General features: G+C 38.0%; 4 protein-coding genes across 4 annotated transcripts; 3 read left to right on the top strand and 1 right to left on the bottom strand.

Moving 5' to 3' along the window:
• The first annotated feature begins 1,839 nt into the window (after positions 1–1,839).
• LOC106300893 (putative uncharacterized protein ENSP00000383309) lies at positions 1,840–4,829 on the top strand. Its single transcript, XM_013737151.1, has 8 exons — positions 1,840–2,019; positions 2,163–2,246; positions 2,486–2,610; positions 2,757–2,788; positions 2,866–3,974; positions 4,125–4,205; positions 4,322–4,384; positions 4,482–4,829. Exons 2-8 carry the CDS (start codon positions 2,190–2,192, stop codon positions 4,530–4,532), a joined length of 1,518 nt encoding a protein of 505 aa, XP_013592605.1. The 5' UTR covers positions 1,840–2,019; positions 2,163–2,189; the 3' UTR covers positions 4,533–4,829.
• Positions 4,830–7,298: 2,469 nt separating this feature from the next.
• LOC106296981 (50S ribosomal protein L7/L12) lies at positions 7,299–8,740 on the top strand. The gene has a single exon (XM_013733248.1). The coding sequence runs from the start codon at positions 7,930–7,932 to the stop codon at positions 8,557–8,559; it is 630 nt and encodes a 209-aa protein (XP_013588702.1). The 5' UTR covers positions 7,299–7,929; the 3' UTR covers positions 8,560–8,740.
• Positions 8,741–9,542: 802 nt separating this feature from the next.
• On the bottom strand, positions 9,543–11,625 carry LOC106300917. Its single transcript, XM_013737184.1, has 4 exons — positions 11,096–11,625; positions 10,802–11,003; positions 9,981–10,730; positions 9,543–9,874 (listed from the first exon to the last, which is right to left on the bottom strand). The coding sequence occupies exons 1-4, from the start codon at positions 11,583–11,585 to the stop codon at positions 9,790–9,792; spliced, it is 1,527 nt and encodes a 508-aa protein (XP_013592638.1). The 5' UTR covers positions 11,586–11,625; the 3' UTR covers positions 9,543–9,789.
• A 1,370-nt stretch (positions 11,626–12,995) lies between these two features.
• Positions 12,996–14,163, top strand: LOC106297954. Its single transcript, XM_013734078.1, has 3 exons — positions 12,996–13,452; positions 13,561–13,736; positions 13,789–14,163. Exons 1-3 carry the CDS (start codon positions 12,996–12,998, stop codon positions 14,161–14,163), a joined length of 1,008 nt encoding a protein of 335 aa, XP_013589532.1.
• Positions 14,164–21,474: the final 7,311 nt, after the last annotated feature.

Genomic DNA, 21,474 nt, shown 5'->3' with positions numbered 1-21,474 from the left:
ACATGTCCATAACATTGGAATGCGTCATCAGAAGGATCTGTGACTGCTCATTCGAGGGGGAGCTTATGTAGTTGTACTCTTTTTACCTTACTATGGTTTTTCCCATTGGGTTTTCCTAGAAAGGTTTTTAACGAGGCAACATAGACGTTAAGCAAGAAGCGATAGTGACACTGGTCTCCAAGGGGGAGTGTTATAAACGTAAAAAGAATCAAACGTCAATATTTATGGCCGAAACTTTTGACATTATAAACGTTGTGGAGCCCACTGTCACTATGCATGCACAGTAACTTCACTTTTTCATTTCTATATAAACGATCGTTTTGTAACACACCATTTCTTCTCCTTCTAATAACACATCTTCTCTTGTTATCAGTGTTATCTTCTTCTACGGGTATAAATTTTTACTCTTATTTAAATTTTTCAATACTATAAAATCATAAGTTATTTTATAACATAAACATAATATAGATCGTAAGTAAAAAAATTCCATTTAGAGATCTTTCTTCAAAACCCTAAAAATCTCTCTCCCAACCCGAACGCCGCCTCAGCTTCATCTTCTAGATCTGAGGTCTTCTCCAGCCGGCGCTCCTCACCGTGCTGTGAGAGGACCTCCTTGCTCTCTCCTTTCTAGTAATTGGTCTTGTGTAGTCATCTGAGTTTCGACGGTGGTGGTTGGTGATGGAGGTTTATCTAACATGGTGGTGCTTTGGGTATTAGAGCGGTGGCTGGACGATGGTTCGTATTCGGTGAGGTCGGCTTCTGTGTCATGGCGTGCTCTTTCCGCCTGTGAGTGATGGGGAAGCTGATTGTAGATCCAAATGGGTTTGAGTTTGGATCGATGGTGTCGGATGGCCTATGTCTCTCGCTTATCACAGGTTGTGGCTTGGTTTGTAGTAGTTTTATCTCTTGCAGTCAAGATGAGTGTGTTGGTTGCTTGGTTTCTGGTTTGTTAAGTTTTGTGAATCAAGATTAACCTGATTGTGAGATGGCTTTCTCTTCGGTTTTATGCTCTGTTGAGGTTTTCAGTGAAGTAACTTTGGTTCTAATGGTGTTCTCTGTTTGGTTTGGACTGCCCTTGTTAAACCTTATCTTTTTTCTGGTTTGCGGTGGAAGTACTTAGCTGGTTCAGATGTGGGGTCTTCATTGTTTGGGTTTGGTTTGGCAGTCTTTCAAGCAAGGCATCAGAGGTATCTCAGTTCTTCATTCCAGCCACAACACCTCATCTTCAGTTCTTGGTTGATTCATATGAATTCTTGTCAGCCTTGTTCGAGTGTAAGTTTCTGTGGAATGGCTTCAATTTAAGTTTATATTTAGAGTTCTTTTCTGTATCCCCTTGAAGATCTATCTGAGTTTATTTGTGCTACAATATGGATGGACTGATATAAGTTCCGGCTGGTTATTGCGTGAACTTTGAGGATCCTCCACATTTATGCTTTAGCTCTTTGGATAGAAGTTTATTTCAGGTCAACTATATGTTTCTCCGAAGTTTCTCCGACATGTTCCTATCCTTTTGGGAGATCAATGTGCTCTGCTCTTTGGACTGCTTGAGGCTATTTTCTTTTTTACATCTTGACTTTTGGCTGATTTTAGAATTTTTTTATCATCCTTTCTATGTAGTTGTCTAGTAGTTTATCTTTTATGGCTCTGTAAAGATTTCGATCTTCGCCGGTTTCTGGCTCTGGAAGGAAAGTGTTCCTTGCCGGCTTATGTGTATTCGAGTGCATTTCACCTGTTTTATTATTAATCCAACGGATGACAAAAAAAAATAATAAAAAAAAAGATCGTAAGTAAAACAAGAGTTCAAATGTGAAAATACCGTATAAATCCGAGGGCCATCACGTAAATACAATTGAAGTTGATGTGTGAAGGGGAAGCCACCAAATGAGTCAGGGGTCTCTCTAGGTTCGCACAGCGCAGCTTCCTAGGCGAGTCTGTCACCAACGTCTTCGTCTCCGGCGAGCGGTTAACTTCCCGTTTTTCGTTTTCCGGCAAAATTTCTCCGTACCTTATCGTAATACGGTAATACCCCCTGAGTAATCGTATCTATCGATTATCACTCTCTCTCTCTCTCTCTGTCTCTGATTTTGAGTAGATTCGACTCTAGGGTTTGAAGATTGCGTTGCCTTGTTTTAGCTCTTGGTTTTGTTTGGATTTGGCTGCAGTTGATTTCCTTAGGGTTTCGTCCTCAAATGTCAGAAGCTTCTCGGCGGAGTAGGGTCACTATTACTCTAGGCCGTAGCGGCCAGGTACGATTGTTATTCTTCGCATCTCAAAGCTAATTTTATTGGTAGAAGGAACCTGTTGAAACTATTGTTACCGTAATGTGTTAGAGAAGAAGCTTGCTTAGAAGTTGATTTGGTGCTTTTGTTGTGGTATTTTGAAAATGAGCCTGTTCCACTGTGTAGATTGTTTAAAAGATCTGCCGGTGTTGGATTTAATGAGCTGAGTGTAGAAAATTGTTCATCTTTGTTCTATCTTATGGCAGGTGGTAAGTCGAGATGGGAGTGATTTTGATGAGTTGCCCAGAGTTGGGACCAAGCGCTCTGTCAAAGAAAGGCTAGGGAACCAGTTAGATGCTTCTGCTTACGGAAGTGATGCGGTCAGTAAAAGGTGTTTCCTTTTTCCTTCTTATTTGTGTATTGAATCTAAGGCGCTTCCTTTTTTTGGGAAACATGTGTTATGCTTTGTGTGTTTTTGGAATTTTTAGGCAATCACTGAGAATAGATACGGTGTTTTCTCTTCTTTGTTTTGTGTAGGCAAAGAGGGGAAGCAAGTTTCAGTGGAAATGGTATTAATTTATGAATTGCTGGATACACCACTTGCATCTTTGCTCATTTTCTGACCCATTACGCTTATGTTTCGAAGATTTGCAGATCGGTCAAAATGATCTACGTTTCAAACTGTTGCAAAAAAATGCACAGAGACGAGCTCAGAGCGAGGAAGGCAGCACTATCGATCTTCGTGAAAAGCTGCTCTCCAAGTCCAAGAGTGAGCAGCTTCCTCGTAGCTTTGACGCTCGACCTCGTATGGCTGACCCTAGGGATGACCCGTTGCCTCCATCAAGAACTGCTCGTGGTCCCTCTCAGATGCTTTCATCAAGCAGTGCGTATTCTCCATGGGCCCGGGATGATACACGATGGAGATCTCCAGAGAGGCTTATGAGTGATTCCAGGAGCCGATCGCCACCGAGAAATTCTGGTAGTATCAGTCGCACTCCAAGGGCTCTTTCACCACCGAGGAGCACCAGAAGCTTCACCGGTGGTTCTAGGGGTTTATCACCGCCAAGAAGTTCTGGAAGAATGTCGCCACCAAGAAATGCTGGAAGGATGATTGGCCATCATCATAGGGATCTATCACCGCCGAGAAGTTCTGGAAGAATATTCAGCCATCCAAGGGATATATCGCCACCGAGAAACGCTGGAAGTATCAGTGGCACTCCAAGGACTCTTTCACCATCCAGGAACACCAGAAGCTTCACTGGTGGTTCCAGGATTCTATCACCGCCAAGAAGTGATGAAAGAATGTTTGGCCATCCAAGGGATCTATCACCTCCTCCAAGAACGACTGGAAGGATGATTAGCAGCACTCCAAGGGATCTATCACCGCCAAGGAACCCCAGAAGCTTCAGTAGTGGCTCTAGAGCTCTGTCCCCAACTAGAAACGTGGGAAGCAGCTACATGGGTTCTTCTCGGGGGTTTTCTCCTTCTAGGAATCCTGGAAGCAGCTACGTGGGTTCTTCCAGGGACTCTCCTCCACCAAGGAGCATTGATGATTTCCATGGACGAAGCAGGATGGTTGATGATGTTAGACCATCACCGTATGCAGTTAGAGGTGTAGTAAATAATCAAGCACCAGGAAGTGGCATTACTCTTTCTAGGACAATGTTACCTCCACCGGTACCAAACCCTCATCCGTTACCTCCTTTGAGTCAGCTTCCTCCACTTGGAAGTATGATGCAGAACAGTCCCTTCCCTGTAAGATCTTATTTTCTTCTTCTCAATTTGTGAATTTCTTTTCTTTTTTGTACACTGTGCGAGTCTCCTTAACATTTACCCTCTGCATTATGCTCCAAATCCACGTGGTTATAATATGTCATGTATATCTTTGCTTGGTTCTATAAACAGATGGAAGAGCCTCTAACAGTAGAGAGCTTTCTAAATTCACTTGGACTTGGAAAATACTTCCTTGCCTTTAAGAGAGAGGAAGTAAGTGGCTTTTACGCTGGTTTTGTGCTTTTCATGCTGTGGCATTTCAATATGAAGCAGATACAGATTCTATGAAAAACGATGATTAACTTGTTATCTGAGATTATTGACAACAGGTGGACATGACGACGATAAAGCAGATGAAAGAAAGTGATCTAAAAGATCTCATCATACCAATGGTACTTTCCTTTCTATATGGATCTAAAACAATTAAGATTGATCACACGCTTCTTTTAGCAGATTTTTTGAACTTTTGGTACCATTGATTGAGTGCAGGGTCCAAGGAAGAAGATTCTACAGGCCATAGCGTGTCTTCCAAAACGGTAGCAGCTGTGAGAAACGGGTTTGGTGGTCTCTGCCTGATTCTTACTCTTGTGGTCATAATTGGCCCTATTACGGATTGAAACTAAGAAACTCTTCTCTCTGGATGATTGTAGTCAGAGTGTTATTTTCTGGATCCTCTCTGTGACCTCTTTTTATTCTAGACAAAGTTGTCAACCGAACCAGTGTACAGTCGGGTCATGGTCGTGTCTTATTTTGAAACGTGACTGGCATTTTGGTGAATTGTAAACCTCTCTGGAATAGCATATTTAAATCCTTGTGTTAACCCGCCCCATTCAGTTCCATACTTACGTTGCTTGTAACTATTCCTACACCTTGGTGCAGTTTACAAATCTATCTGATAGGAAAGAAAGAAGCAAATAAGTTTAGTTAGAACCTTCACTTTATTATAATAGCATGATTGGATAAATTCACTGCCACTCTTCTATTATCAGATCTCAATACTGCTAATGTGATTTGCCATAACTGGGTCAATAACACTACAATGCAGGCTCAAGCTTAAGCTCAGGTTGTAGAAGCTTTTTTCAGTGAAGAGGAATCGATGGACTAGATCTCCTGCGTGGCAGAGACAATGCTGTCATCAGCTCCAAATTTGTCTTGTAGCTTCATCTCTGTGCAAGTTATCACATGAGTTATGGGTCCTAAATTAAGAAACAAGCTTACACTCACTATCATTGTCCAAGTCTGTAACTTGAAAAGGTTAAAATCATTTATCAACTAGACATTATGCAGAGCACCAAATCCACCAATATATACAAGATTATGAATGAGATGTGCAAGTAAATGAAGATAATCCACAACAATATTATCAATATACCTGATAAAACAAAACATTTGTAATCAAAGGCTTCCAATAAAAAGAGATTGACAGTGGGATTTAAATGGATATTTTATAATGACCTTCAATAAGAAAAGGGATATGCAATTGGAATTGAAATGGGGTTTTCTTTCTATCGAATAAAATAAAGGGTCTTAAAATGAAACAACAGGAAAATGAAAGCGGTAAATAGAAAGAAGTGAAAGAACGGATTACAACATCCCACATCGGGAAGCTGGGAATTTGTTACAAGGGAGAGACGCGTATAAAATGTGGCCTTAGCTCATTTATCCAATCCACGCAACCATGTGGTGAGCACAAAGCGAACTATTCTTTCGCCTTTTACTAAAGAATACCGTGTGCTCTCCATGCTAAATGGCATACGCCTATTTTTGGAGGGTCTTGCTTTCAAGCGAGCCCAACAACAGCTAGTAGTTCTAATCTTGGCTGGTATGAAATCTATATTTCAATTGGTTAAATATTCTTTTTTCGCAAGTATCTTGAAGATTTATGTAATAGTTTTCCCGATGTTCTTTTGCGTGCCTGAGTAGGCAAGTAGGTTTTCTAAAAATCCGATTTAAACGGGCCGAATTGTTTAACCGCCCTAAAAAATTGGTCTAATTTGATCTAACCTGATATAAACCAGTTAAAATCAAATAATTATATTTGTGCAAGTCCATAAACTTATCTGAATTCATATTTTGTATACCTAATATTTATAATTCATCAAAATAATTTTAGAATTAAACCCAAAACTTAAAATATTTAATATATACATTTAATATGATAAATAAATAAATAATCGTTAAGGCTTAGAATCCCAATTAACTTGGTCGTTAGGTCCTAATTAACCTACTTATGGTCTGACTGGTTTTCCCGCTGACCCGCAAACGCAGCTTTTGCGGTTGGTAGTGGTTGGCAGCGTTTCGAACCAATCATACAAATCGCTTCAAACCGCTCTGAACCGCTTCGAACCTCTTAAAATCAAAAGCTGGTTCCAACTAGCGTTTGCAGTTGCAGGCGGTTGCGGGTGGATAAATAAATATAAATTTATTTTCAAAAATATTTTAAAATTTTAATTTTAATTTTAATTTTAAAATGGAAATAAAAATATATACGTATTATATATATTAGTTTAAATTCACAAAAAATATCATAATTTGTTTTATAAAAACTTTAAACAAACCATTCATTACAATTTTTTAAAAAATTTACACATATATAAAGATATACACATATATAAAACGAAATAAAATATTATTTTAAAAGTTTTAATACCAATCTTCAAAAAAAATTTATTAAAATTATAACTTTCAACTAATTTTAAAAGTTTAATAAATAAACATAATATTTTTATTGATCATATTATGTTGATAATTAATATATTTTATTATAAGTGTATTTTTTATATTTTTATAATGTTATAATATGTTAATATTGATAATTTATTATCAAACCGCTGCAATATCTTATAATCAACCAGTCGCAAATATCCCGCAAACGCAACAATTTTTAAACGTTGTGCCGGTCATACAAAACGCTTGAAACCGCAACCACCCGCATCCGCAAACTTCCGCACCCGCAACCGCAACCGCTGCGTTTAAACCAGTCGGGCCCTTAGTCGTTAGATCTATATAAAACACCTAATTGTCCCTTATCAATTTTTTTTTAACATTGTTTCTTTCTTACAAAGAAACATAAAAAAAAGTTTGCTCGGAATTTTTTGGAGAAAAAAAACACTTTGGTTTCTTGAAAAGGGTGCTTATAAGTTGAAAATTAAAACATTTTAAAATTTCCATGATTTTATGTATATGTATATTCCACTTGGTTATAATAAATTTGTTGTGTGAATTAGCAATCTAATATAATCCAAATATATTTGATTGATTTTAGAAACGTGATAGCGTCACATGACAATCATATTTTTACTTCTTTTGATCATTGATGATGTTTTACTGAAATTTTTATTACATATCGTTTCAGCATCAGTTTTTCTATTATAAAGTTAAAACTTATTTATACTGAAAGTTGAATATAAGAATACAAATCTGGAGTTAACCATATAGGTGGGTGAACACAATCTCTATAGAAGCATCATTTAGATGGTTGTTTTTAGGCTTAAATTATGAGCAACATTATTGTAAACACAACGAACAAAAGAAAAAGAGGCAGAACGAAATATGATTGTCCAGAGATGTATGCCATTTAGCAAATGAATATTAAACACTTATTTGCTTAATCTCTGAAGAGCGTAGACAATCTCTGAGAATCCCCTTCAAATAGAACTTGTCGATAACCCAAGAGAAACATTTGTGTATAGCACATCTGCACATAACATAAGAGTGCTTGATACAATACCCGGTAAATTCATTAAAATCCTTTTAACAAACTCAGACAAGTTTAGTTGGGCCAAAGGGAGACTTAGCGGGCTTAAAATAATAAATGGGCTTCTCGACGTTCATCTGATCGTCAGACTTCGCCAACGCCTCCTCCTTTAGGGTTCTTCCTCAAATGCAGCAAAAACCTTACATCTGATAGAAAAGAAGAGCTTCGTTCGCTAAAAAGATGAGTTTGATCCTCAGATTCAGACAACACTTATCAACAAGGTTATCACAAACCTCCAGATCACCACTCGCTTCTCTTCTCAACGGTCGCCGGAGTTTCGGACAACCGGCGAGAAAACAAGATGAAGAGGAAGAAGAAGAAATAGATCAGAGGAAGCTCCCAACCGACTACGACGCCGCGACATTCGATCCGACAGAACACCGAAGTCCGCCAACGGACCGCGTGTTCCGCCTCGTCGACGAGATCTCGTCTCTAACGCTATCGGAAATCTCAGAGCTCGGCGCGATTATACTGAAGAAGAGAGGGATCACGGAGACACCAACCGTCGCCGTTATGAAGCCCGGAGCTGTCGCTGCCGGCGGGATCGCTCAGGGCGGAGGCGGTGGCGGAGCGAGTGAAGAAGCGAAAGTGGAGAAGACAGTGTTTGAGATAAAGCTTGAGGGTTTTGAAGCGTCTGGGAAGATCAAGATTATTAAGGAGGTGAGGAGCTTTACTGATCTGGGACTTAAGGAAGCGAAGGAGTTGGTGGAGAAGACTCCTTCGGTTTTGAAAGCTGGTGTTTCTAAAGAGGAAGGTGAGAAGATTGTTGACAAGCTTAAGGCTCTTGGTGCTAAAGTTGTTCTTGAGTGAGTTTCTTGATCTTCGATTTTCTTTTTCTTTGGTTCCATTTTAATAGGAGCTAATAATGTAATAGATTTACACTTAAGCAGCTTTGTCTCATTGCTATAATTGGTGGAAGTACATCAATGTTTGGGAACTGTTGTGTTCTAGTTTTAGTCTTGTTTTTTTATGGCTTTGGTCTTGACTCATATTTGGCTTTCGCTCCTCAACTAGTTTTGGTTGATCTTTGTGTCTGAAATCTTTTAGGATGAGACTAGTTTCCACCACTCAAGAAAAGTAGAAGACATACATAGATGTCTTAACAGTATATGGTTCGAAATTGAATTAATCAGCCAAATGCGGACAATGTAGTTGTTGTAGTCAGTTTGTTTAAACTCGTTCCTGCGACAACAAGTGCAAACTCAAACTCGATATCAGTGTGGTAGTCCATCTCAAGACCATTGTCGACATGTTTCTAGGGGTGATATGTGATTTTGGGAGATTCAAATGCTTGTGATTCTGCAAGAGAAAAGGAAAGCCAAGCAAACATCTCGGTATTAGCTTTACTTCAGTGACATTATCTTTTAGTTGTTCAAAGGGCCCAACATGTCCTCGCAGGAGGCCCAATATGCGTTGGCTTGCTATAGTTTATAGGTCTTTGACTATTCTCAATTGTCGCAGAAGCAGAAATATTCAGAAAATTACTAATTAGAATGAAGCTTCTCCCTTTGTTTTTCTTATACCAAGCTTCCTGAAGCAACTCCAACTTGTGTGTGTTTAATTCTATCAACATTTTTTTTTAACTTGAGGGACCTCAAAAATTCGGTAGCTCGTTAGAATCTTCTTCGATTCTGAAAGTGGGATTGTCAAAATAAGGTGAGAAGATTGTCAAGACCAAAATGGTGGTGGTGGTTCTGCAGCCGAGGGAGATGAACCCCATAAGACTGTTTAATAGGTTGAAGAGGAAAGATTATTCCGACATTGTTTAAATTTTGTATGTGATAACTGATAAGGAACAACAAACCCACATGTATCTCTCAGTTTCTGTTTTTAACCCACACTTGCTTCACTTAACTTTCAACATATCAATAATAAAGCACAAACCGCATAAGAGCTAAGGGTCCAAAAGGATTCTAAACCATAGAGATATGTACCCAAGTTTGCTTGAGCATGTTCCTAAGACAATATCCATGAATTGAAACGTCAAAAGAAGAACTGATGAGACAGACTAAACACTTAAAAGATTCACTCTCCTAATGATCATTCATCATTTGAGGTTGAAGCAACTTTTGCCGCATACTTGACTAAGACCCCAGTTAACAGAGCCTTCTCCTTCATCTTTAACCTGTGAAAATCGTAATTACAGAAATCAATCGGTCAAGTAAAACAAAGAATCTACCATCGTTACTCTTTTTTTAACCACAAAGATTGCTGCATGCTTTTTTTTTTACCTCTTTGAAGATCCAGGAATCTCTATGGTCGAGGACTTCTTCCCTTTCACAAGAACCTTTTTCTTCTTCTTCTTCTCCTTCTTCTTCGTCTCTCCTTCCACTCTACCACCAGTTTTTGCTTCAGGTTTATCAGAGCCAGCTCCTCCACCCAAAAGCTTTTCTCTACCTAGAAGCTTCAGCTCCAGCCTACGGATTCTATCAATCCTTTCCTCATCTGAGGATGATACTGAACTTTTCAGAGGTTCAAGATTCTCTTCAGCAACTTCTTCTTCATCAGACCTATCATGTTCATCATCATTATCCACACGTGCTACCTTGGGTTTACTCACCGCCTGGAATGAAACTAAAGGTGTCTCTAACACCTCGTGTTCTCTAATCTCTCGCTTCATAACTTGTTTCTGAGACTTAACATTGGTTTTAGACTCACGTCTTGGTTCTTTGGGAGGTTCTATGCTACTAGAGATAAGATTCTCTTCATATTCTTCTTCTTCTTCCACTTCTGTTTCATCTCCTTCTTTATCTGAATCATCTGATGATTCTTCTTCCCATGAATCCACAAAAGTATCTTCTTCAACAACATCAACACTAGAAACAGCTTCAAAACCATGGAAAGGAAGCTCCTCAAAGACTGTATCCGAGCGTAATTCCTCAGAAACTGATTGGTTCGAAGAAACCTCCACAACCTGACACTTTATATGCTTTACAACCTTCCCAAATGATAATCTCTCTCCATTGAACTGCTCCACAAACCTAAGAAACAAAAAAAAACCAAAACTTTATCCTCATCATCACCAAACAATAGAAACGCTAATCTACAATACCTGTTTGCATCAACCTCGCTTCTGAAATCAACAAGAGCAAACCCTTTACAGACAGGATCTTTAGTCTTCTTATTACCAGACACAGCTGGCTCTATCCCCAAAACCCCACTCACTTCCTTAAAAGCAGCCTTGAGATCTCTGTGGACATTCTTCTTCTTAGGAAGATTGGTCACACGAACACGGAACCCACTTTGAGTCTCACCTATATAACAATCATTCAACAAAAGCAGCTAACTGAGATTTTAAATCAAAACGAGTATGAGAGAGAGAGGAAAGAGCAAAAAAAGACGAAACCTTTGATGAGATTATCTTGAGGCTTGAGAGGATCGTTGTTCTTGAGCTGGTTGAGATTAGCAGCTTGAGCTTTCCAGCTCTGCTCAATCTCGTCGAGGAGCTTGTCTTCTATTAAAGTCTCGTACTTTTTGCCAACGCCGAACCCGCGAGGCTTCTTCTCTAGCCATCGCTTCATCTTCTCCATTGGCAAGAACTCTCCTTCGTCTTCGTCTCCTTCTCCTTCAGCTTCTACTTCAAACTCATCCCAATCCTCATACTCTACTTCTTCTACATCATCTTGGATAGTGCTTCTACGTTTGTTTACGGCGAATGAGCGAAACCCATCGTTCCTTTTGACAACGACTGTTCGAGGAAATGAGATGTACGCAGAGGTTGTGAAACAGGGAGGACTCAGATAAACAGACGAAGGAGAAGAAGAGGAAGCGATGGAACACGGTGAACTGAAACGAGAATGGAGCAAAAGGGAATTGCTGAGCGAAGCTCCGTTCATGCTTTGTGTGTTGTGTTTCGTTATCTTCTTCGTCGGGGAAGAAAACTGTAGAATCGCGAACTAAAGCGCTCTTCAAGAAAGCCCCATGGGCTTGTTTTCGGGCCTCAAGTAAAATTACTAAAAAAAAAACAATAGTGTCTAAAAAACAATTTGTGATAATAATAACTATTACCGTAATGTTATTCTAATAAAAAACAATTCGTAAAAGAATTGAACTATAATTAAATAACAATACATCGCAATTCAGACATCTTATTTTTAAGTTTTTATTTTTATTTTTTATTTTTATTTTAGTATTCACTAAATTAATATGAAGATTATAAATTTGATAGAAAATAATTAATGAAAAATTTTCATAACTTTTTTCTTATCTATAAACAAACAGAGTTTCGTGTTCAATCGAAAAAGCATGACTTTAATGAACACTAAATATGGAAGAGTGGAAAAACTTTTCTTTCATGTTTCTGTTTTGTTTCATATTTTTATTTTCAAAACTTCAGGCTCTGATTTTAATTATATATTTGATTATTTTATTTGATGGTATAAGCATTTTTACTTTTTTGTTCATTTATTTGAACATGTAATATATTTTTAATAAATGACTGTGTTGACAATATGACTCTAAAATTCATTTTATATGATCTCAAACTAAATAATTATGTTTTTTGGTATAAAACCGAATAAACCGAAAACCGACGGTATATAAACCGAACCGAACCGAAGTAAATATGGATTTAGAATGGTAGTTATATTTTACTAACCGAATACCGAAAACCGAAAAAAACCGAACCTAAACCGAACCGATATCCGGATTGAACACCCTTGTCTAAAACCAAAACGTCGTATCGCGCACTAGAGTGTCTTCCACTTCCACTCCCACCGAAGAAATTTACCGAAAACCAAACGGTGGAGGAACTGGTTTTCCAGTTAAAGTTGCTCAAGAAACACTTATCTGCAAGCAAGTAAAGAGTTTTTTACTCTTTATTGTTTGCTTCCATGGATATTGTAGTGTTCCTACTTGCTAGCTACTGTCATCATCAAAATGAAATTGAGCTTTTTAGGGTTTCTCAAATCATCTTGGCTTTGGATATTTTGTTCCATTATTCTCTTTCCCGCCTTGACCACAAACTAAAAAAAAATACTAAATCGTTCTTGTTTTTATCCTTAAAAAGTTTGGGTTTATTTTTTATTTTTTTTATTTTTTGTTGGTTTTATCTAATCCCCTTGTATTGTACAAAGCTATTGTTTATTAGTTTTATGTCTTCTTGAATATATTTTTTTTTTCTGAAGGTTTTCATGGAGACAAGAAAGATTCCAGTGTTGTGTTACTGGAAGGGGTGTATTAAAGATGGTCCTGATGGTCCACTCTACGAAGGATCAAGTCCAAGAGTGATCAGAGTTGAAAGGAAAATGCATCGAGTCACTGGATTTGATAAGGGAGAGTTCAAGATCGATGTGATTGGTAGATACCCTTCCATTGTTCAACAGCCTGTGGTGAAGTATATCCGTTTGCCTGTTGTGGATGATTCTAGTCTTGAGACCATGCTTGAGGTTCCAACTTACCACCTTTCTATCAACAATGTCGAGTTGTATTTAGAGGTCACACCGGTGGTTTCTGATCAAGGCGATGCTCCGCGAAAGCGTCCTCGGCAAGAAGATGATGATGATGCAAATGACCTCAGCGACTCTGTTCCAAAGGAGTTGCTTTTATCTAGCTCATGGCTTGATGAACGCGAGTTGCGTGTTGGGATGGTTTTTAAAGATAAAGCCGAGCTAGTTAAAGCAGTGGAGTTGTACTCTTGTAGAAGGCAACGAAAGTCTTCTCCAGGCTTCGAGTTATACTCTGCTCATTGGGTCAGTAGAACATGTGCAGCGGGACACAAAAACTGCAGATGGAGTCTCGAAGCAGAAAAAACAAGGGAAATGGCTACGAGATAACAAAATATAACGGACCTCATAGTAGATGTGGGCTCAGATTTTCTGGCGGCCGAGCTCGAAGGTCTACTCAAGGCTCGTCCCTCCCTCTCAGTTCCAGAGCTAAGCAAGTGGGTGAAAGAAGAATTTGGATACACGGTCTCGCGTGCTGTCATGTGGGACGCTAAAAAGGAAGCCATCACTGCGATCTGGGGAGATTCGGAAAAGAGTTTTAGCGTATTGCCCAAGTTCATGGCTTCCCTTTGCTCATCTAATAAAATGCGTTTAGAGTGGCAGTACGATCTTCTTCCCGGACCCCAAGGAGGCGTCGTTCCGTTCTGTGTTTTGGGCGTTTCATCAGTCGGTCGAAGGGTTTCCTTACTGCAGACCTGTGATCATAGTGGACGCAGTTGACTGCGGTAAACACTCCGGAAAACTGCTAGTCGCCGCGGGGTTTGATGCTGAAAACCAACTCTTCCCGCTCGTGTTTGCGGTTGTTTCTCAAGAAAAGTTGTCTGCCGATTCTTGGCGTTGTTTCTTCTCTTGCATCAGAAAGAAAGCAACGCACAGGGAAGGCCTTTGTCTGATAACAGCTATGGATCCTGACATTATTACAGCTGTCAACGAACCTGAGTGTCAGGGCACAGCACCGGTTCTGTCTTAGGCATCTTTGCTTCGAAATTTACGACGCTTTCCGTAACAATCTAATGACGGCGGATTGAGATTTGGAATCATGGAGACAAACTTAATCTTTGCTACTTACGGTTTCATAAACTATCTTCCCATCACAACTTGCGTCTTGCTTATCTTTGATCACCTGGCAGAGCTTTTCATATCCCAGCGTGGTCGTCTCAGCGAATCACTAAAGAGTGGAGACAAGTATGCTCAACATGTCATGACAAATCTTGGAGAGTACAAGGGAAAAACATATGATGTGCTTCCACTAGACAATACCGGTGAGAGGTTTCAGGTCGCGGAAGTAAAAAATAAGATATTTGTTGTTCATCGCATTGATCGGGTTTGCAGTTGTGGGATATGGCAACTTTTGAGCGGTTTGTAGGAGGCTCAACATTGACTTTTTGCAGTATGTCAACGACTACTACAATACAGAACGTTCTCTTCGAGTTTACGCAGCTAAGTTTAATCTTGTTCCGGGGTGGTTTTCTGAATGGTTGGAGGCTTCTGAAACTCCGAGGCTCTTTCCTCCCACAAGATTAGACTGCGCGCCAAGTTCCAGTGCCGTCCCTTGTATAAGGCAGGTAAAACATGAGATTTAGGCCACAAATATTTATTAATTTTGTGGACCACTTATTTGGTATTTTCCTTAATAATACTGGCTGTGTGATTTTTGATATCCCGGTTATCTTAAGTTTGATTTCCTTAATCTCATGTTTAAAAAAAATATTTATTGCATTTGGTAGCTTCCATAATGACTTTTACAGTATTTTGTTATATTGGACCTATGATCCCATGACCTTACTTATTATGTTATTTTGGTTATGATGTTTAATAAGCTTATCATTAGTTATGGATTTAAATGTGTGTTTTTATTTGAAGTAATTATAGTTAAAATGTTTTTTTATTTATTATAGGATATTATAATGAACATTTACTTACGTGGGTAGATGACCTATTTCTCCACGGGACATATTGTATAGCATCAGATGTCTTTTTTCTCAAATTATAGCCTCGTTCTATATATCTCTGAAAAAATAGTTCTAAATTTAATTATTCAGAGAAAAAAGTCAGAACAAAAGTTAAATACTATTTCCCCTTGAATTTAAAGTTCGGAACCTATGGACCCATACAAATTAATTACTTTGGTTTGTTGTATTCAAATTAAACAGAAGATATCGGATCCGACTGGTGACCATCCGGGAAACAAGAAGAACGAATAAAAAAGGAATGTACGGGAATAAAATACCAGGAATGAAAAGGAATGGATATTCCTTATCAAATTTGACAAGGAATAATTTTGTTCTTTAATTCTCTACAAAAAAAGGAATGAAAGGGAATGAGAGGAAATTATTATTCCTTGTGAATGGTAATTTTTTTTAGGAACGTTAGGGAATGCATTATTCCTCGTCGTTCCCTGGTCACCATTCATACCCATCATTTATCCGGTTTTAAACTAATGAAAGACTGTTTTAAACCAATGAAAGACCCGATTAGAATCCGGTTATGTCTCTTGAACCATTAATTAATAGCCCAGATCCAACAAAAATTGCTAACCCGAAACTCCTACTCAAAAATTAACCCCAAATAAAAATCTAGGTTTCGCCCAAAAAAAAAAAAAAAAAATCTAGGTTAAAAATCTCCGAATCAAGTGTTTCAATCAAACACGAGGAAAGTGTAGTGTATGAGAGAAGAATGAAGTCGAAGAGAGGAAACTAAAGGCGAAGAGATGATATATTTATGTGGAGAGATATTTACATTTGCAGAAAAGTTGTGGAGAAGATGAAGGGTTAATATCGAGGATGCGTTTTCTTGTGATTATGTATTACATTCGTGAGATATTTTATGCGTAGGCTGGTGGTTAGAGTCTTTAAGAAGAGTGTCATAGGTTCCACGTTCGAAGCACAAGTAATCCATTTTATGAAGTCTTTTAAATTTTAATTTAATAAATACAAAATGAATATTCTGCCCCCATCCAGAGCTTTAATGTCGCGTTTTCATCATTTTTACACGACTTTACAGGTTTTTAACAGATACTTGTGGGTTTCATCCTAATATAATAAATCTATATCATACTATGATTTAGCACTTTTAATTTTGACTAGGTAATTACCTCGTGCTAACACTTTTAATTTTGACTAGGTAATTACCCGTGTTACGCTGCGGGATTTTTCTTTAATTTTTATTATATTTATATAATTATAAAATATTTGAAAAATAAATATGTATATCAATATAAGTTATAAGTTTTTATTCTGATATTTACAATCTAAACATATATTGTATATTTCTATATTTCTATCGTCATTTTATGTTAAATAATAAAATATTAGAGAATGAGTTGATGAAATTTGATGTGATTTATTAGCATGATAAATATTATTGTATAGTCATTGTTTATTTTTGACATTGATTTTGTTAGATTTTGGTAACTTTAAAAAGGTAACGTTCAAGACCATTTTCTAAAAGAATATTATTTTTTTCTTCTCTTTAGCTTTGAAATCATTCTCTAATTCTCTAATTTTATTATTAACAGTGAGGAAAGCATGAGAAGATGTGGTGGACTGGAAGAGTAGAATAGAGGTTCAAGACGAGGTGGCTAAGGTACCTGCAGCAGAGATTCCAGAGATAAGATGGACTCCACCAGCTCCTACGACTCTGAAGTGCAGCACAGATGGATCGTGGTCAAAGGAGACGGGAGTAGGAGGAGTAGGATGGTTGTTGCGTGATCATCAAGGAACTCTGCTGTGGGCAGGGGCAAAGAAGATGGCAGTGATGAGATCAGCGATAGAGACTGAAGCAGAGGCAATTAGATGGACTATTCAAACACTGGTGGGTTTTGGGTATAGCAGAGTGTCTTTTGAAACAGATTCCTTAGTGCTAGCAAAAATGTTGAACGGGGAAGAGGAATTTTGGCCAGTGCTTGAACCCATATTACAAGACATCTCAACATCACTGTCATCAAATGGAGGCTTTGAAGTGGTGTACTATCCTCGAAGCGGTAATAAATCAGCAGATAGAATAGCGAAGGAGACTACTACTTTTACGTCATTTGTCCCTAAGTTATATTCTATGGTGCCTTTGTGGTTGAAGTTGTGTTTAGAGGCTGATAAGTCAGTTGTATGATAATGTTTTGAATAATATAAAGTTGTGGTTGAGCCAAAAAAAAAAAAAAACAAAAAGAAGAAAAGGGTCAACAGTTTTTGACATGGCTGATTTATTTAACTATTCTGTTTGGTTAGTTTTTAAGAATTCAAATGTGCATTTTTTTTTTGTTAATAAATGAAATGAAAATTCCAGTCTTTTTGTATTGGAGATTGTCTAAGATCCCTTTGTAAATGATATTCTTAATGATTGACCTTGTTTCTCTGCTTGTTTCATAACTTTAAGTGTGCAGTCACACCATTATCATATTAATATCACATTCTATAATTTTGTATGTGTACAATACACACTCATTTTTCATCAAACCACACAAGTCACACCATTTAAAGAGATCGTTCATTACAAAATTTGTCACTACCATCGTCCACCATTCTCTTTCTCAACGAACATTCCTACTACACGAAATTATAGCAAAACCCACCGATATCATGAATTCATAAGATCATGTCCAAAGATAAGTAAGGAAGCTACCAAAAAAAATTGTTTAATGTTAATTAATAAATTTTAAAATAGTTTCACGTTTACTTGGGTATTTGCTGCCTTCGTAAACATTGCGGTAATGCCATCCTCGTAATGATTCTTTGGTAGTCTACAAATCTATGCATCTTCAAACCCACGAGAACTAAGGAACTATGTTACAGATAAGCAAAATAACTTTACAAATATGTTGGTTTTGATGCTGACCTCTTCTTGATTTTTGTTATGCTAGCCTCCAACATTGTTCGTAATCATCACCCCTTGTAAAAGATATGTTGATTCAGTAACATTGCTTCCACTTCTTCTCTCTTGATTTCACCTTCTCTTTGTGCATTTAATGATGTTAGGAGTTTCAAGGCTCCTAAGACAAATGTTGTAGTATAAGTGATTGTCGAACCAGTCCTGAGGGATATCAAAGCACCGAGAATGCAAGTACTTACTTAATCTAAGTGCAACCGATGATTTAAAGGGGTTTTAAACTACTACTAATACTAGAAAACAATTACAGAATGATACTTTCTTGACTAAGGGAAAAGAGAACTCATGGGCATAGGGATTAGACTTTGGGTGATCAAGTATCGAACTAAGGATGGCAAATGATCAATCAAACTATCGACCTTAAGCCTAGACACAATTCTACGCAAGCTCTATGTCTAGATGAATGCTCATTTGCTAACATATCTCGAACATCAAATGTCTTTGGTTGAATAATATGAAAGCAATCATTACTAACAAGTCTATTAGCTATCTTAGCACCTTTAACAACAAATGTCTTTGGCAAAGTATACTAAAAGCGTAGGAGAGTTGTCTCAGGCATTTCATCAAACACCTTTTGGGTGGGAAATGCCTATTGATCAACTTTTGAGTGGCCAACTCAGAAGATGCATTATGAATACTCTACTAGCAAGGAACAAGAATGATCTACACTAAAACATCCTAGAACTAACCTAATCACCCTTAATCTCCCTAACCCATGAATTCAAAAGAACCCATGAATTCAAAAGGTGATTACTCACTAATCTCCATGATTCCTCTTAAACTCATATTGGATTTCAGATTAATCATGTAGAGAAATAGATAAGAAATCAACAAGAACACAAGATCAAAGCAATGAAATCTGAATCAAAAGAAGTTTTACTAGTTGTTCTTCCCCAAAAAGAGATCTGGTCTCTGGTGGCTACAAAAGGTACTTAAAATATAGGTTTTGAAAAGTAAAAACGTGCATAATGAAATGACCAAAAGGCCCTTAGAAAACATGAGTTCGACAGGCAAATAGACGCGGAGCGACCTCGGCATGTCGCTCCGGCCTTCGGGAGTGACCTCAGTGGGTCGCTCTGAGAGGTCGCTCCGGGCTTCGTTTTGTGTCGTCTCGCCATGGAAACGCGAGCGACCTCGGAGCGTCGCTCTGGCAAATCGCTCCGGCCTTTGGGAGCGACCTAAGTGGGTCGCTCTGAGAGGTCGCTTCGGGCTTCGTAAACGCGAGCGACCTCGGAGCGTCGCTCTGGCAAGTCGCTCTGAGAGGGGTGTCTCACGATAGAGACGCTAGCGACCTCTCCATGTCGCTCTGGCCAGGTCGCTCCGGGATGTGTGTCACAGCGACTTCACGGCGTCGCTCCGGTGAGGTCGCTCTGGTGCGCTGCTCGTCCGTTGATCGCTTTAAACACTTCTTTTGAGCTCCAAATGCACCCAAATGCCTCCAAGAACTCCATGTGGTACTCCAACACCTGATAAAGACTCATGTATGCAAAATGCAACCTAAACGTGGCTAAATCCTAGTCTATATGATCAAAATGCACATGGGTGAATGAATAAGACAATGAAAATATGCAAGATATCATTTAATCAAAGGTTCAATTCAAACACATTTGTTAACTACTTGCCACTCTTGGATCCTCTTCCACAATATTGTTGGCTTCCTGAAACATACATAACAATGTTAGATCAAATTACCCACATTATTATTTCATAAAGTTCTGGGATTTTCACCTGAACTTGACTTTTTTTTTCACCTGAACTTGATTTATGTTCTTCTTTGTATTGAGTCCCATTTGTGTGATCCTCGTAATGCGCCTTTTGCGCAAATTTTTCTAGAATTAGAGGAGAAATGAATTCATCAAGTAAATTGGCTTTTCGGATAAGAAGCAGAGATGACGATCCTCGAGGAAGTCCATAACAGCGCCTTCGCAAAACGCTTAGATCGCCAGCACCATAATCGCATCGCTGCATCTTCCATGTATATACCCTTGAATTTTCATTATTTCCTTCACTCTTATGCACGTTCGTCGAGAGCAAAGAAGGTCAAAATCCAACACGCATTAGGCTTTTTTAATTTAAAAAGATTACTCATGTGATGTGTCGTTAACAAAACAGATGTGTATTAATAAAATGTTTTCATTGGATGTTGAAATTTTTTCAGTTAATGACATTTTACTCGCACAATGATTTAAAAATCTGACATGTCATGTTCTGGAGAGAGCCTTGTGCTATTATTGTGTTGATTTTATCAACCTTTTTGTTTTACCGCCTACACTCATCGATTATGACCAGACAAAAACTCAGCAAGGTGGGTTAATTGATCCACTCAAAGCTCTAGATGCAGAATTTGAAAGCCCATACATCAGCAATTACCATTGATGGAATTCAAATAATCAAATTTAAAACTTTGATGTTTAGGGTTCTTCACATGTTCTACTTAGAGCATCACTAAAGGCCAAACTCTTAAAAACAGGTTCTTAAAGGTAAAATAATATTATTTTAATTTATTTTATTTAAATCATAAAATTAAAATGCTTAAAACCATTAATATGTTGACAGGTGGGAAAAACTCTTAAAAACAGGTTCTTCTAGACACTAATTAAGGATTGATTGTTGTGTCTCTCTCCAACTTTTTCCATTTATTATTATTTTTTCTTTCTAAAAACCTATGTAAAAACTTACTGATAATCATGGTCTTAGATTTCAAAAGATGGTTTTACGGGTCGGGTAAAATTTGGTTAAGTGATGAACTCAAAACCGGTTTTTGGTTATGTTTTACGATTTGATAACATATGATTATACCAAATTCTGTTTAAACCAACATTCATGGAGAATTAAGTCTAGAACTATTTTCGTAGGGATATATAGAACGAGCAATAGTTTGAGAGACATATGATGCTATACAATAATTTTCGTGGGGAAATAGCTCGTCTACCAATTTATCCAACTTTCGGGACGGCGGCAGTGGCTCCAACCAACATGAACTAAACCGCGATGGATGGTGGTATGTTTAATCAGTTTTTAGTGTAGGTAAAAACTTGGTATGCATGAGAAGCGGCTAAAGTAGTTGGTATATTTTTGTTTGTGAAATATGCTCATCGGTTTAATGTTGGGTTTTAGGTATTTTAAATCCGATTTGGTTTATGTGGCTCATGTAATGCTTGGACAAAGTAGTTTTTTTTTGGTGCGAAAATGTACTTTTGGGAATGTAAGTTGGTGGATTTTGAACTTACAAATGACGCTAACCGATTTAATGTAGGTTTATGGGAGGATTTATATATTTATTAGTTTAATTAAAAACTAACTTTTACTTGGTAACTTGCAGAAGAGTGTTCTCCCGTCGCCGTCTTCGGTTATTTACTTCCTCGCGAAGAAAGAAACACTAACAGCTTTTTATTACATC

This window comes from Brassica oleracea, chromosome C6 (genome assembly GCF_000695525.1).
Source record: "Brassica oleracea var. oleracea cultivar TO1000 chromosome C6, BOL, whole genome shotgun sequence".
NCBI classification, from domain to species: domain Eukaryota; kingdom Viridiplantae; phylum Streptophyta; class Magnoliopsida; order Brassicales; family Brassicaceae; genus Brassica; species Brassica oleracea.
This window is presented reverse-complemented; position numbering and strand designations above follow the sequence as displayed.

Coding starts and splice junctions, on each gene's coding strand:
- LOC106300893 (XM_013737151.1), top strand. CDS start 2,190: ATGTCAGAAGCTTCTCGGCGGAGTAGGGTCACTATTACTCTAGGCCGT. Junction 2,247..2,485: donor CTCTAGGCCGTAGCGGCCAG/GTACGATTGTTA, acceptor ATCTTATGGCAG/GTGGTAAGTCGAGATGGGAG. Junction 4,385..4,481: donor AAGATCTCATCATACCAATG/GTACTTTCCTTT, acceptor GATTGAGTGCAG/GGTCCAAGGAAGAAGATTCT.
- LOC106296981 (XM_013733248.1), top strand. CDS start 7,930: ATGAGTTTGATCCTCAGATTCAGACAACACTTATCAACAAGGTTATCA.
- LOC106300917 (XM_013737184.1), bottom strand. CDS start 11,585: ATGAACGGAGCTTCGCTCAGCAATTCCCTTTTGCTCCATTCTCGTTTC. Junction 11,004..11,095: donor TCAAGATAATCTCATCAAAG/GTTTCGTCTTTT, acceptor ATTGTTATATAG/GTGAGACTCAAAGTGGGTTC. Junction 9,875..9,980: donor ATTCCTGGATCTTCAAAGAG/GTAAAAAAAAAA, acceptor CGATTTTCACAG/GTTAAAGATGAAGGAGAAGG.
- LOC106297954 (XM_013734078.1), top strand. CDS start 12,996: ATGCATCGAGTCACTGGATTTGATAAGGGAGAGTTCAAGATCGATGTG. Junction 13,453..13,560: donor TCATTGGGTCAGTAGAACAT/GTGCAGCGGGAC, acceptor ATGTGGGCTCAG/ATTTTCTGGCGGCCGAGCTC. Junction 13,737..13,788: donor ATTCGGAAAAGAGTTTTAGC/GTATTGCCCAAG, acceptor AAATGCGTTTAG/AGTGGCAGTACGATCTTCTT.